Source organism: Carassius carassius, chromosome 43 (genome assembly GCF_963082965.1).
Source record: "Carassius carassius chromosome 43, fCarCar2.1, whole genome shotgun sequence".
Taxonomy (NCBI): Eukaryota; Metazoa; Chordata; class Actinopteri; order Cypriniformes; family Cyprinidae; genus Carassius; species Carassius carassius.
The window spans coordinates 1,005,001-1,022,735 of NC_081797.1; the positions used below are offsets into that span (position 1 = coordinate 1,005,001).

Sequence of the window (17,735 nt, forward strand, 5' to 3'; positions counted from 1 at the left end):
TGATGCATAACTGAATCTGATGTCATAACTGAACTATTCCCCGCAGCTGCTGATGAACTGTAAATCCACACACATCTGATGCTTTTCCTTCTCATCTGGGATCCAGACGGATGAATGACGTAAAACTAACCCAGGACTGTATTATCAACACACTCCAAAAATATTAAGGGTTAAAGTTGAGATTTATGCATTTAAATGATCAAGTTTCCACCTACTTGTATTACATGGTTTTAACACAGACACAAACTAATACATTTAATGTGATGCATGTTTATCAGTCATACAGAACGAGATTCTGATAAAAACATCAGAATAATCCACAGCACTCCAGTCTTGGACTCTCATTCTGACGGCACCCATTCACTTCCATTGGTGAGACACTGAGGCAGTGCTACATTTGTCCAAATCTGATGAAGAAACAAACTCATCCTGATCTTGGACACATCTAAGCAGATTCGCCTCTTTCAGCGGTTCAGTCAAAGTAATCAGAACTAGCGGTAAACTCACTGAAGAGATGTGAACAGTCCTGCAAACCGAGAACCGTCCTAAACGCTTCCAGATCCGTCGCTCATTACGAACGCTCTCTGCCAGGAGCGACTGCTGTCAAACGATCAATCACATCCAAAATAAATGTTTTTGTTTACATTATATATCTATATATATATATGTGTGTGTGTGTGTGTGTGTACAGTACTGTGTATTTTTATTATGTATAAAGACACACATACAGCCTACATTTAGAAAATATATACATGTATACATTTATATTCATATATGTAAACAAAAACTTTTATTTTGGATGCAATTAATTGTGATTAATCATTTGACAGAACTAATAAATATATATATAGTATAGACTGACAGACAGACAATATATGCAATTTAGATTTGATATAAATATAGATTTTCTTTATGCTACAAAGAGTAATCAAAATTAATGTCATTTTGACATTGATGAATAAATTACATATTACATTTTTTTCTGTTTTTTTTCCATTTTTGTAATTTTAGATTCAAACTTTTGTTGTGCTTTGTGCTTATTATTATTATTATTATTATTAATTGAGTCTATATAGTTTTATAAATTTTCTATTTCACTTGTAGTTTAGAAATATTTTATTCTATTTTAAGCAACTTTTATTTTTGTATACTTCACAGCTTTTAGTTGTAGTTTATGATAATAACGGAGTGTAATCAATGCTGACTGGAAACTTTTCTGACACTCAACAAAAAACCTGTGTGAAATCAGAGAGGTTTCTCCATATGGATCAGATTATAATCACTTCATGATGTTCGAAGCGCTCCGTCATGTTATAATCACAAATCAGCACTAGCTTCTAATCAAACCACAACATCAGACAGATTCAGGGCCATGTCCTGCTTTAATTACGGCCTAATTGCCATAAATTAAAGATGAACTGCATAAGAACATGAATACGTTTCTGTACGAACTCTCCCCAGTCAGTTCAACACTAAAACACATGGGTTTAAATTAGTCTTCAGGAGGATAAAACAGACTTCATTAGGCTTTTGGCTGAAGCTCATGATGGTTTAAATCTGTTTTTACTGGAAAAATTAAATTGAGTTGATTATAAGTTGGCAACGCTGGATCCTCATCAAGATGCAACAAAAACCAGAAGCACTTTCTAGAAAGTGTTTCTACTCAAAATCTCTGATAATATAGACAGTTTATTGATTATCACACGTGAAACTGGTTGGCTTTCTCTTAGCTGCTATCATTCTTCTCATTTCACATCTTTACTAAATAAATGTAGACACAATGCATTTATTTCATGAGGTAAGTTATCATGTTTTAACAGTACCAATAAACTACATCATAATACTGTAATCAATCACCAATGTAAAGAGAATACATAACATTACTGCTACTTATAAACACATAAATACAGCTAGTTTTGCGATTAAATTTAACAAAAAGTGATTCACACTTAACCATAATAAAACATTAAAACATCAAGACGCCATACATCTCTAGTCACATGACTTCCTGCGGAGACTAATGTTTTCAGAGCGAGGGGATTCTGGGTAAATTCAGAGAACGGCTGCATCATTAGAGAGCGCTGACATGATGATTTATGAGGGATAAGCCGAAAACAAACCCAAATGATGGCATAATCATTGCAACCCCCATCTCAGAGAGAATATTAGCAATAATCATAAAACTGAAACAGGTGTTTAAGAGTGTTTAGTGTAGATCACAGCCAGTGCTGGAAATGAGCTTATAAACTGAAAATAAAACCACTAAAACAACAACAAATGTTAAAATATAATATAAAACTGAAATAAAGTAGAATAAATAAAATAAAATAAAATAAAAACTTTTCATTTCAGCTAATATATGTTTGATATATATAATATATAATAATAACTAAAATATAACTAAAACTAAAATTAAATGTAGAATAATATATAAAGCAAAAACTACTAAAATTTACAAAAACACACAACAAATTTGCTAAAACTTTAACTAGAATTTAACTGAAAAAGGAAAACTGAATATATATATATAAAAAACTATAATAGTATCTCAACAATACTACAATAACAATAGTCATGTATTTGTTTGTTATTTAACACCACATCAGCAGCAAAAACTATTTCTGTGGCAAACTTAGAGATCTAAAAACATATTACTAAATACTATATTACTTATAAATTGTTTTATCTAAAAAAAATTATTCTATAGATATTTTATTACTAATGCAATATTGTTGCATTATTACATCTCACATTTTATTAATGGTTAAATTTTATAACAACTAAAGTTGTATTTCTAAATGATTTTAATACTAAATATTTGATAACTTTTAAGTTATTTTATTTTCTTAATCCTTATTCTCTTAAAAATGTCATGCATTAACAATAGTTTCTTACAAAAACATAAAACAGCAATTATATCATTATATCTAGCAATTATATAAGCTCTTTAAGTTTGATATTTGATTGAATGAAAAAATAAAAATAAGAAAGTTAGAGAACAAAAACTGAAAAATGACTAAATTGTATTACCATAAAACCGTATTTTAAAGAAATCAGTGGATGTGCATGTTGTTGTGAAGTTCAATGGAATCAATGGATGTTTTATTTCCGCTATTTAGAGAGAATTTGCAATGAAACACAATTAAGGATGTTATAAACACAATTACAGAGAACAGACTGTCTCTCTTACAGAAATGCAGCAATGGATTGTACTCAAATCACAACATTACAAACCATGCTGTGCTTTAATTGCATTTCTGTATCAACATTAAACCATACATTTTATTTGATTTGAAAGCGGTCTTTTGCTGGACTCAAACGCTTAAAGCAACACAATCCTGCATTTTGAGGCTTTTAAGTGCCATCTGAAACCTGAGATGATTACGAGGCTGTCCTTGGGTTTCTCTGCTCTATAAACACTGCTTTACCTCTCAGATGAAGGACTCTGGCCAGCTCTGATTAATATCAGCCAATGTTGCTGTAAAAGCCAAATGCATTAGAGCCGAGCCATTAGCCAAATGATTCCCAGCTGCAGCCCTGGGGAGTTCACTATATAAACCTTCAAGAAAACATCGTAAAACACTTTTTTTCCTGCACTTAGCAGGATTTCATAAAGCACACTGATGTCTCTGGACGCAAATAAACAAATTCAAGATGAAACAGCAGAATGCGTCTAACATTAAGTTGGATTTTATTTCTATAAGCTGTGAAACTAAACACGTATCTCACATAAACATTACCTTTAAGAGATTCCATATCTTTACTTAATGCATGATCCTGCCAAAATAAAATGACTTTAAAGGATCAAAGTGGCTGGATTTTAATTACATCTCACATCATATATCACATAAATAAATTTGATATCAAAATATGAAAATATTACATAATATTATACGACTGATGCATATATATATATATATATATATATATATATATATATATATATAAATAATCAATGTAAAACGGTTTTAAACAGTATTTTGATAATTATTTTGTTATTTTATGCAGCTTTATTGAGTTTATACTATTTGACAGACTTGATTTGAATTATATGAATAAATTATGATGAAATATTACTTAACATTGATGCAGATCTACTAAAATACTGCTAAAACTCAATTTTGATACTTATTTTATAATTTGATGCAGCTTTATTTAGTTTGATTTGAATTATGTCTTTATGCTTGCATTATATATTACATAAATATATATTTTATATATTAAAATGTGAAATATTGTTACATGATTAATACTTAGCAAAAATGCATCACTGTTAAACACTGTTAAAAACTGTTTAACAGCATTTTGATGATATATATATATATATATATATATATGAATAAACATGGTAAATATTGCATTGATTAAGAATTACAGAAAATAAAATAAAAACTTCCCCCTTTTTTATATATTCTTATACATATTAACATATTAATTAAAAAGTATGTTCGATAAAAACTCAGTGAACACAGAAACACCTTCAGATGTGGCTAAAATCCCAACAGACTGAGAAAACAACACAAGCATTCACAACCTTTATGTATTTTAATAATTTTTACAGTGTGAAATAGTTCTGGAACAAACTGAGTGGGACGTTCAGTTGAACATATTTATGAGAAAAACAAAATCATACATCATCATGAGTGATGAGGACGGCCATGAGAGAACAGAGAGAAAGAAACCAGAACAAAATGAACAGAAACAAAGACGAGAAACCACCGGATCAGAAGAGAAATAAATCGCTTGATCGCTCCACAATGAAGATTGAGACAAATATACAGTTACTTTATGATTCAAAACACAATCACACAAGACATTTGCATGTAAAAGCTGCAGCACTGAATCTCCGGCTGTAAACAAATAAATAAAACAATCCTTTGAAAGTATTAGAAATGGCCAGCGAGCAGACAAAAGAGGTATTTGTGTTCCAAAACTTAAGAAATATTCCTAAAAATATAGAATAATGTGATATATCCATATGGCACCATGATAAAACTCATTCAGATGGCAATTAATTCACTGTGAACGAGGTTTAACCACCGGAACATGAAAATTCAATTAAGCAGTTATTTTCTCTATAAAAATTCCCCATGTCAATCAAACGCTGCCGTCTGAACAAGTCGATAAGTTGTGGTTTTATTATGGTAGTTGATAAAATAAGAGCTAAAATGCTCTCAAGGTTTAGTTTGCAGAACTGACTGCAACCTTAACGATAATGACGCATGAAGTCAAATTCTGAGAAACGATGATACAAAAATAATGTTATAATACGTTAAAACCCAGCGCTACATTAGACAAAAAATTAAGTAATAGTACTTAGTGATTCAATCCTAATCAGCACCAAATCTCAGTGTTTATTCCTGATGACGAGCAGTACAAACGCTATAACCCTCAAAATGCATTTTGACACGTAAAAACTTTTTTAAAAACTGCATAGTTTTTAGTAAGGGAATGAAACTTTGCAAACGCTTTAGGACCCTTAAAATACACATCATTTAGTTTTTTTCAGATTTTGTACAGTTATTTTTTAAGAGATATAATATGCTTCGTGTTCGGGTCATTTTTGACCCGGGTATTTATGGAGCACCACTAGGTGTCAAAAATACTTATCTATCTATGAAACCTTTTTTAAAAATATATTTAACCTTTTCTCCATATCTCATACTTCTGGGACTGAGTTTTGTTGATAAACTGATCACTTTTTTAATCGGGAAGTGAAAGTTTATCCAACTAAAATGAATTAATCGAATTTGAAATTTTTTCAGAGCAATATTTAGGCTGTTTTGAGAAACCATGAGTTATGAATTAAAAGGAATTAAATTCCATACACTTCAATGCATTTAACACTATTAATATAATTCTCAGATTGCATGTTTTTCTAAATTAAATGCAATGGTATATTCAAATACAATTTCTGATCAATATTGTAATATATATATATATATATATTTATTTATTTTGCATAATAGTTTTTTTGGTGTGGATCATCCATCATTTGAAATTTCTCGATTTTTAATTATGAATTTTTTTTTCATGTTTACTCACTGATCAAACACAGTATGGTTTTATTTGAAAAATATTCAGTTTTATGAAATGGCAAGATATTGAATGCATTATGAGGGTTAGATGAAGCTTAACTCTTTGATCATTTGACTTTATTACATTTCTGCTTTTTTAAATTTTGTGAGTGCATTTTGAGACAAAGACTGAATGATGAGGTATTTCTTTCATTTGTCATTTATCAAGTTTTCCTTGAGTGTTTCAGTCCACGTCGAAGTGACGCAATCGCTTGTCAAACTAACTAAAGTGTGGTTATTTATTCTTAGATATGTTTATATCCTGCAGCCACGACTGAAAATGCCACGATGCTGAAAAATATAAAACTGATTTTACATCGCTAACAAAATAAAACACTAACAAAAATTATTTTCCTCTGTACAAGTCAACGTCAGGAGCACCACTTAGAAATATTAAATAATACAAGACGAATTGATGATTTAAAAAATACTAATTCTGTACAAAGATACAAATATAATATACAATAAGTGGCTTCTGGGTAATTGTCATAATAATAATAAAAATATTAAACTCTTATACACAAATATACACTTGTGTTTTTAGATTACAGCTCAAACAAGAAAAAAGAAATTGCACGATTTATTTATCCGTTTTTTGACACACTTCCTCTAATTCATAGTGCGTGCAAACATGTTTTTAATCACTGTTTTCTGCTTAGGGGGCCCGAAGATTCAGTGCAAAAAAATGTGCCTCAGGTTTTTTTGTTCTTGTTTTCCAGTAAAAAGTATTCTTAAATCAAGATGCATTTACTGGAGGACCAAAATGACAAGATATTTACACTTGCTTTCTGCAAAATGCATTAAAATAAAGTGAATATTCGCTTAAAACAAGAACAAGCATCTAACAATGGATTTAGGAAATTAATTCCTTTAAATTTTTTAATGTTTTTATTTTTTTAAGCAAATTGGTTCCGAATGTTTGTTTTTTTTAACTAAGCAAAATTATTTAAATGTGTATATATATTTTTTATTTACTACTTAATATTAAGCAAAAACTAATTTCATTTTGATGCATTTTTTTGAAAACAAGCCTTTTTCGTCATCTTGCGTTTCTGGTAAATGCATGTTGATTTAAGAATATTTAGATATTTGTTATTTAAAAACAAGACAAAATACTGAGGAGGAGCATCATTTTGACTTTGATTCTGAACAAAACGGTGAGCAGCTGGGGCCAGTTGCATGAAAGATTTAGACTAGTCTAAAAAGTACTCATCTAACTTCTTTCTTTTAAGACAGGTCGAGATTTTTAAAATTGGGTTACATAAGATCATAGATTAGTCTATTGGTTAACTGCCAGTTGGTTCTTAAGAAACTGTCTTTACATAGAGGCAAGGCTAAGCTTATGCAACTGGCCCCAGATCTTTGTCTGGGTGTGCTTCGAACTGAACTGAACCCTGTTTGGGCGTCTGATGGACAGACAGACAGACACACAGACAGATGCTATCTATCGTACCGGCTTCCACGCTCGTCTGTGCCATGAAGCGGCGGCGGCGCAGGGCTGGCCGTTACACTGCTCCACATCGGCCGGTTTGTCCAGAACATCGCAGCTGTGCTCGTTTAACCGCTGAGCGTTGGGACGCTGACAGACCACCAGACGTGTGCGCTGACCGCCGCCGCATGAGCGTGAGCACTACAGGACGGAGAGGAAGAGAGAATCGACCATCAGTACTTCATAAACCAGACAGAAGAGACTCCGGTACAGTTTGTCCTGTCGCTAATCTAAGTACACAAATACTCATAAAGCACATAGAACACATAAATAATGCGTTAAACAGTCATTTCATAATTCATCTATATTTAGTGATGCTCTTAATGCCGATTGAATTATATTTCATATTTACAATCAACAATTTTCTTGTTCAACATTTTGGATTGTATAATACTACAATAAAATAATACAATAACATGCATTTATTAATAATCAAATAATCAAATTTTTATTATTATTTCCATTCAAAATAATGAGAAAAAAAGTATTTCTGGTAATGAATTAGTCATATTTATTATTATAATCAGCAATGCTGTTGACTTACTGAGCATTGTGGATTATAAAAAATAAAAAGTAAAATAAATAATTTTTTTTTTTTTTGCAATAATACAAATAATATTTAAATAATTATTATTAAATAAATATAATTTAGCAATATAATATGATGTAATACAATATAATATCATATTTATTAATAGTCCTTATTAAAACTTGTTTAGGTACTGAATTGCTGAAATGTAATATTTATAATCAATGCTCCTCAATCAGTTGTTGAACATATTGTGGATTATAAAATACAATATTATTTTAAAAAGGTAATATTTAAAATATATTATTATTATTATTATTATTATTATTATGTACAATAATTATTTAAAAACATTACATATTTAATATATCATATTATTTAATATTTATAATCAGTGTGTCTCTTGACTTGTTAAACACTGTGGAATTCAAAATAATACACAATTATATGAATAATGAACTAAATGTAATTAATTAAAATAAATTATAATTGTATTATTATAAATATTATCATGTAAACTAATTAACCATTATTAAAAATAAACATAATATTATATGGATATTATAATGATTAAAATGATAAAATGGCGTTCTATTCTTCAAGCAGCATTTTAAACCATGTTAAGTGTAATGTTAATGTAACTCTCTGAAAGCGCTGGTGTTGTGTGTCTGACCTGGCCCCAGATGCCGTGGTTCCAGTGTGGACAGGGTCCAGAGTCACAGCTCTTGGATTCGTCAGGTTTGACTCTCTCATCGCAGTGATTGGTGCTGCGTCCGTCTGCGTCCTGACAAACCACGACCCGCCGCTGGATCCCGCCTTCACACGAGCTGGAGCACTGAACACAAACACAACACATCAGAATCTACAGACAAACCAAAAACTACTCAGACACAAGATTTCACACTGGACCACAAAACCAATCATAAGGTTTTTTTTTTAAACCCTGAGCTAAATAAATCATCTTTTCCATTTGGTAAATCTGGAATCTGAGGGTGCAAAAAAATCTAAATATTGAGAAAATCATCTTTAAAGTTGTTCAAATGAAGTTCTTAGCAATGCATATTACTAATTAAAAATTAAGTTTATCTGATATAATATGTATTTGTTCTGACATAGTTTAACTCTTGAGTTCTTCTCATGTTTTATTACCATTTTCTAAACTGTAGCAAATAAACTGTGATAATGTGAGAAATGTTGAAGGTTTGACTGTACTCAAACTCAATCCCAATGGAATTTAATAAAATTCCTTTGAATTTATAACTCATGTTTACTCATAAACCTATATGTCTATTTCTAACAAAACAACATAAATATTACTCAGAAAAGTTTTCAAACAAAATAAATTCATTTTACTTGTATAAACTTTCCATTCAGATAATTAAAGTGATGATTTTTTTTCACGCTGCAGTGGTTCATCAATAGATGCACATATTTATATTTATCAACAAAAATCAGTCTCAAAAGTGTTTGAGATATGTGAAAAAGGCTAAATATATATTTAAAAAAGTTTTTAGACACTAATATAACTTCATAAATAAGTATTTGACACTTAATGATGTTCCATAAATACCCGGGTCAAAAATGACCCGACCATGAAACGTGTTATATCTCTTAAAAATAAAGAGATCAAAAATCAGATAACTAATATTTTTAATTTATTAAAAATAAATAAAATAATGCTTTAGAGGGTCTTAACGTATTGGCTTTTCATTGCCTCACTAAAAACTATGCAGTTTTAAGACATTTTTATGCATTTCTTTTGGGTCAAAACAGACCTCAATGCATTACTTTTTTTCAATTTGAAATTATTTCAATGCCAATTCAACACATTTCACCTCTAATTCTCAGTACTGTAATATGAAAAACACATTGCATCAGTGATTGAGTAATATATTGTGATGCATCTGTATCTGTTGAGTCATTATCGTTCAGAGTGGTTAAAGGCCTAATTTTCTCACATATGTATCAGGGGGAGGATGATGATTCCTGAGTTTGTGTTCCTCCGGCAAAATAGGTCTCTTTACAGCCTGTATTACATGTTATTATCTTCATATAATCCCACAAGCCACACTAATAAAGTCCAGTATTAAAGCCTCACACACTCTGGAACTCATCCAATCCCAGCATGCATCAGTGCTTGCAGCAGCGGATCAAAGCTAATGGGCACATGTGCTAATGAAGGAAATTGCAGTCAGATGACAGAGAGCATGAAATATGAAACGTTTGACTAAAGCAAACAGACTGTGACTGTGACTGTGTAAGGAGATCCAAACATGCATGTACTGCTTGCAAAACACATGTGAGACAGAGAACAAGCACAGCGAACATTAATAATGATCAGGCACTCAATCAGTCAATACAGTAATAAAATGGCATCATAATATATAGATTTGATCATATGTAGATATTTTAGTCATGTGGGAATTTTAGGGATGCACTGACATAAAAATTCTGGCTCATAAAATTAGCCAGATAAAATTAAATGATTTGCATATAAAAACATTTAAAATGTATAAATTTATTCATAAAGTTATATTTTTATTACTACTACTACTCCTCCTCCTCCTACTACTACTACTAATAAAATAATATTTTTCTATAATAATTAAAAACAAAATATTACAATTATTACAAATCTATACTATTTTGACTAAATAACTGAAAATAAAACACTACCAACAAAAATCAATTATTTTTAAATGCTACAATTTTTAAAGCAAAAATTCTATTGTACTGTGTGCAAATATAAATACTCAATTTAGATGTACTGAAAATTGCATTTCACAATGTTATTAAAATATTAGTGGTTTTAAAGGTAAAACTTTTAAAATGTATACATAAATATAAACTTTAATTACATGCAATTTATTTTAATAAATTGCTACACACACACACATACACATATATATATATATATATACTAAATTCAAATACATTTTTCTTCAACTATAAATTTCAGATATATTTTATATATCATGTAAGTATAATGTTTTGTACATAGATTTTAATATATGATACTTATTTAATTTAGATGAAGCAGAGTAAGTGAGGGGTCACTCACAGCTCCCCAGGGCCCCGTCCTCCACTGGTTGTCTGCAGACGGGACGTTCCAGCTGTGGCGGCTGGGGTCGTAGGGGAAGTGGGGCTGGTTGTTGGGCCATTGGTAGGAGGACTGGCAGGGGGCGGCCGCACACTCCTGCTCAGCGCTGGGACGCTCATCTGGGTCACAGAACGACTCGTCCAGCTGATGATGATAGCTCATGCACACGACCCGCCGCGTGGAGCGACCCACACCACACGACACCGTGCACTGCACCAAAAACACACGCCACAATCAACACACACCACACCAACAGACAGCTGCCTAACCAGAAGAAAAATGCACTGCAATAACTTTCTTTAGTTAGTCAATGGGTTTCAGTTTCAGTAGTTGTGTGCACACAAAAATGTGTGCATATTCAGAATGCTTGTATTTTATGTACTTTTACGTAGCACACTATTTCCCTTTTTTACCAGCACAATGTTAAATACAACTTTTATTTATTTATTTATTACAAATCTTAAATCTCAAAAAATATACAGCATTACAGAACACAATCTAGTGGGGGAATACAGGGGAAAGCAAATAAATAAAAATAATTTATTGAAAACTTTTTCTATAATGCGGGATGGTTCTAAAGCTTTTTGAAGAGAGGATAAGAGTGAGTGTAATTGCTTTACAGCTGGGTTTAAATTAGAGGTATATAGTTTTTTTTTTTGAGTGATTATGGTATTTACTGATCATAAAAATTAAGTTTTTATAATCTAGTAGCTCCTTATTCTATATATAATATATTTATTATTAACTATTCAAATTAAAATAACTTAATTAAACACTACACTACAGAAACATTACAAAAGAAAGTTAAATAAAATAAAATAAACTTAATTTAACAACAAAAAAATGTCACTTAAAAAAACCTTTAAAAAATGAAACATTTTACTTTGGCGACAAACCGAAATAAAGTTAGTTTCATTTGAGGTACTAAAATAACAAAATATTTAAGAAAAATAATTTCAAGCCAAATGGAAATATAAAAAAAAATACTGACACAAAAAACAACAAAAGTACTCAAACTAAAATTTTAATTTGAAAATAAAAAACTAAAGACAACTACAAAATAAAACAATAAATAAAAGAAAATATTTTAAATATTTAAAAATAAGATGTTTTTTTAAATGAAACACTTATAAAATAAAGTTATTTTAAGTTGGGGTACTAAAATGACTAAAAATGAAAAACAAATAAAAAATAAAGCTAAATAGAAATATAGAAAAATATTTAAATTACTAAAAGTAACATTTAAACATGAAAATACAAAATTACAAGGCTAATACTAATAAATAAAATAACACAGTTTTCTACGTTTATAGCAGCTAACTAAATAAAAGCATCTAGTTTAATGACACAGTCGCATAAGTAAGTAATGTATGTCAAGCATGTACAACAGGCATGTAATGTCCTTTCGCATGGTGTATGTTTCTTTATGTAGACCATGCAGGACTGTGAAAGCGAGTGTGTTTGACTCACTGGTGTCCATTCTCCTTCCCTCCACTGACCGCAGGGACTGAAACACACAGAGGAGTCTGGAGGACGAGGAAGATGATCACAGGACGACTCTTCAGCGACGCCGCCTTGAGCGTCTCTACAGCTGACGTAGCGCTCCCGCCGGCCCTCGCCACACGACACCGAGCACTGAAACACACACACAACACATATATACAGATGGAGGTCCTATCAACAAGGCCGGCCCCCTAATAGTCGACTAACTGTAAGTCAACGAGAAGAGTTTCGGTTGACCAAAATTTGATTAGTCGCAGAAAAAAATTAAAATATCCAGTGCTCACCTATCATTTATCGACAGCTAATATGGCTCATCATCTGAAATATGTTAGTATTAGCAAAGTTACATGGCCGCTCACAGTAGGACAGACGGAGACACCGCTGCGCTCACTTGCACTTAAAATACTCCGGCATTTTTTGTCATACAGATAAGAGTAATACATTTTTCGAATCTATAAAAACTCTATAAATAAACGTGCTTTCTGCCATCTCGGTCTTTGAGAACTTGAGCACAAACTCTGTGTATACTTGACTTACAGACATGAAAAATATACAGGTGCATTTCAATAAATTTGAATGTTGTGGAAAAGTTCATTAATTTCAGTAATTCAACTCAAATTGTGAAACTTGTGTTTTAAATAAATTCGGAGATGGCAAGTCAGTGTCGCCAACGCTTTTCCCTGACACATTCATAACTCAACAAGAAAAAAATAATTAGTTGAGGGCAGCCCTATGATCAACTTTGTCTCAGGTGTTCATTAGAAGAGATAAAACAAACACAAGTGAGTCAAATGAGATCATTTTATGTGAAAAGTTACTCACGCTGGTCCATGAGCCGTATCTCCACTGTGTGTGTCTCTGACCCACTTCTGCTGGTCTGGGTGTGTTAAACACTGATGCTGCACGAGGACAAGCTGACAACTCACAGTCCTACACACACGTCAGATTCAGAGGTAAGAGATACTGTTGCTTATTATACCCTGCTGGTCAAAATTAACATTTTTTAAAAAGAAAAAAAGACAATTCTGCTCACAAAGGCTGCATTTATTTTTGAATTTTTTTTTAAAATATTTCAAACAGCTTTTCTATAAGAATATCTGTTAAAATGCAATTGATTCTTGTGATCAAAGATGAATTATTTAGCATAATTTATTAATCCAGTCTTCAGTGTCACATGATCCTTAAAAAAATCATTCTAATATGTTGATTCGCTGCTCAAGATACATTTATGATTGTTATCAGTGTTGAAAACTGCTGGCCAAAATACACTGTATTTTTCAGGATTCAAAGATGAACAGAACATTTAAAGGACAGCATTAATTTGAAATACATATATTTTTTAATGTTATAAATGTCTTTGTTGTCACTTTAGATCAATTTAATGCATCATTGCTTTTTTTCTTTTTTAAATCTGACCCCAAACTTTTGAATCTTAGAATGACTTGTGAAGGATCATCTGACACTGAAGACTTGAGTAATGATGCTGAAAATTCAGAAGAGTGTGATTGTGTTTGTTCACCTGACTGTCTCGAGGTCTAGCGGCTGCGTTACAATCCCTGTCGTCCAGTGTCTCGCCGTACGCTCCCGACACACACCTGACCGCTCGCATCTGATATCCTTGTCCGCAGCTCACTGTGCACTGTACATAATTCACATTCAGAACATCTGGAGACAGAAACTCACATGAAAAAGGAACCGAGCGTCTGTTTCTCACCGGACTCCAGGCTCCGACCTGCCAGGACGCACATTCGGGAAGCTCACAGCTGCCCACTGCTGAGGGTTTGGTGTTTGGGTTGCAGCGCTGCTCATTCAGATTCTCATCTCCCAGAATGCAAAGCACCTGTCTATGTCTGACACCCTTCCCGCACGTCACCAGACACTGATGTGAACAGATGCACAGATTCACTGTAGGTTAGTTAGGATGGGTTAGTCAGATTGTGCTGCTTAGATCTCAAAGTACCATATTCTCCAGAAAACAAGTCACGTTTCATTTTATAGGAAACTTCTATATGCAATTAATATCATAAATAAATATAAAGTGGGTTTATGTCGAATCAGAGAGGTACGTGAGCCTACACTTATTTGTTTAGCACATTGCCCATTTAGTGCTAGTTTAAGTTTCACTTTAAATAAATGTGAAGCTTCACGTTTATAAAAAATATTGTTTAAAAATGAATGCCACCATAATTGAATATGGTTCAATTTAAAGGATCTGGCTTGAGTGAGAGGAACTAAAAAACTGCACATTTATAGTGTTCTTGTTTGTAATGATACTGTGTAGCACTGATAAACTACTATAATGTACATTAATATATTTATGTTTTCATTTTAATATTAAAGTTTCAGCAATTTGTGGTGTTTTTTTGTAATTTTATTAGTAATTTTGTTCTTTTTTGTCTTTTTTTTTTTTTAGATGTTTAGTTTTCTTTTCAGTTTTATTAGTTTTGTTGAGTATTTTATTAATACGTCAATGTAGTATATATGAATTTTTTAATTTATTAATTTTAAATTCAAAAGCAAATTTTTCACAAATTCAGTTCATTTTGATTCACTTTAGTATTATTTTTAAATGCATTTATAGAATTGTTTAAAAACCTTCCCCAATGTATCTTTTAGATTAATTTAATAAAAAAAAACAGTTCTCTTTGTATTTTGCTGCAGGCTATTATAATTTTTTTTACATATATATTTTGGATTATTATTATTATTATTAATTCATTTATGTTTTACATTTTCTGTTTTCATTTTAAAATTACAGTAATTTTGTTGTGTGTTTTTGTCATTTTTATTAGTTTTTTAAATTACAGTGTTTTTCACGTTTATTTTTTATAGTCTTGGTTTATTTAGTTAACATCAAATTATAGTAATTAACTTATTTATTAACATCAAATTAAAGTAATTGAAAATGAGAAATCTTGCCTTAGTAATTAGCTGAAATAACATATGTATTTTAATATACATAGACATAGACAAAAAATTATAATGTATTCCTGTGATGCAAAGCTGAATTTTCAGCATCATTCCTCCATTCTTCAGTGTCACATGTAACATCAGTCGATCACATGATCATTTAGAAATCATTCTAATATTCTAATTTATTATGAGTGTTGGAAACAGTTCTGCTGTCTCATATATTTGATCAATAAAAGGTTAAAAAAGAACTGCATTTATTCAAAAAAAAAAACATTCTAATAATATATTTTCTTTACTATCACTTTTTATCAATTTAACACATTCTTGCTGAATAAAAGTATTGACTTTATTAAAAAAAAAGAAAGAAAAAAAATTACTGACCCCAAATTACTGACCAGTAGTGTATATTGTTATTACAAAATATTTATATTTTAAAAACATAGCTTCTTTTTTTCTTTTCTTTTTTATTGATCAAAGTATCCTAAAAAAGTATCACATGTTCTGAAAAAATATTAAGCAGCAGAACTGTTTCCAACTTTGATAATGACTCATCACATTAGAATGATTTCTGAAGGATCATGTGATAATGATCCTAAAAATTCAGCTTGCATCCCAGAAATAAATGATAATTTAAAAGTATAATAAATTTAAAAACAATTATTTTAAATTGTAATAATATATCACAATTAGGGGTGTAATGGTACGCAAAAATCACGCTTCGGAACGTACCTCGGTTTTAAAATCACGGTTCGGTTAATTTTCGGTACAACAAAAAAAGAATAAGAAATAAAATACTGCTTCAAAGTTCTTCACTAAATAACATACTCTCAGTCTCAAACCAATATTATATAATAAAATATAATGAAAAATATAAATAAATAACTATGATTACAGTGCAGCATTACCAATCCCAGCTTGTAGGCCTGCTCATATTTAAAATATATATATATAACATTTCCAAAGTGTAAAGTGCAGCATCAACAGTTTCAGTTTTGAGACCTGCTCAGCTTCCGTTATTGCGTTGGACCGATCGGAAATAAGAGCAAAGGTCTGTTTAAATGCCGACGGGAGCTGCGTTTGAATTACAATAATTTTTTTCCTAGTTGTAGTGATGTTCACACTCGCGTGATGCCTTTTGAAAACCTCAGGCCGGTGACACACTGGCATATTGCACCTGTCAAACATAGTCTATTTTGCCGTCAATACTGTTGACGGTGTCCTTTATCAGTAGCCTTTATATTTATCAACATGAAGTATAGATATTGTTGTCGTGAAGACAAGAGCCTGGTCTGTCGGCGGTCTCCCTCTTTGTCACCTACAGTAGCAGTCAGGCACCATTCTGGTGTTTAAAGACACGGAAAACGCGAAGCAGCCGTCACGCAACTGACACGCAGCAGAAACGCCACGCTCACGCCACGCAGCAGTGTGTCACCGGCCTTAGAATCAGCTGCAGGGCGGGATTTACGCTGAACGCGGAGACTTCCGCCACTTAATATGTTCGTTTGGAAACATGAAAATGTACAGTACATATGTTCCGCACACAAAATATTGCATTCGGTCATTCGGTACACATGTGCACCGTACCGAAAGCCCTGTACCGAAACGGTCCGGTACGAATACACGTACCGTTACACCCCAATCACAATATACAATTTTTTTCTGTATTTTTGATCAAATAAATGCATGCTTGATGAGCAGAAGAAACTTCTTTCAAAAACATTAAAAATAGTAATGTTTCCAAACTTTTGGTCTGTACTGTATATGCAATTTTTTTTATGTTATTTTAGTTTTAAGATTTATTTATCTATAATAACCCTGGTGTTCAACTAGTATACAGTACTACTTTAAGAAACACCAGATCAAAACAGCATGAGGGCATCATGATGCTTCAGAATATAATTACTGTTGTACTGTGTGTGATTAGTGTCTGGTTCAGCTGTGGTCAGTACCTCGCTCCATTCACTGGCGCTCCAGTCGGGACAGGGCACGCCATTGCAGGGTTCGCTCAGGACTCTCTGCTGCACGCTACACTCTCTCTCTACCAGCCTGCGACCCAGATTGTTCATACAGTATGCCTGCCGCGTCCGGACACCATGTTCACAGCTCTTCGAGCACTGTAACCAC

The 17,735-nt window shown here is 31.8% G+C and overlaps 1 protein-coding gene across 2 annotated transcripts in view; it reads right to left on the reverse strand.

The window, feature by feature from the left end:
* Positions 1-17,735, reverse strand: part of LOC132124708 (A disintegrin and metalloproteinase with thrombospondin motifs 20) — a 106,741-nt gene that overhangs the window by 19,481 nt on the left and 69,525 nt on the right. For both annotated transcript variants that reach the window (XM_059535851.1, XM_059535852.1), the window contains 8 exons: positions 17,561-17,725; positions 14,413-14,577; positions 14,218-14,337; positions 13,521-13,628; positions 12,666-12,830; positions 11,157-11,405; positions 8,769-8,930; positions 7,531-7,707 (listed from right to left, as the gene is read on the reverse strand). In XM_059535851.1, the coding sequence (XP_059391834.1) occupies positions 7,531-7,707; positions 8,769-8,930; positions 11,157-11,405; positions 12,666-12,830; positions 13,521-13,628; positions 14,218-14,337; positions 14,413-14,577; positions 17,561-17,725 (1,311 nt within the window). The remainder of the gene's footprint in view (positions 1-7,530; positions 7,708-8,768; positions 8,931-11,156; positions 11,406-12,665; positions 12,831-13,520; positions 13,629-14,217; positions 14,338-14,412; positions 14,578-17,560; positions 17,726-17,735) is intronic.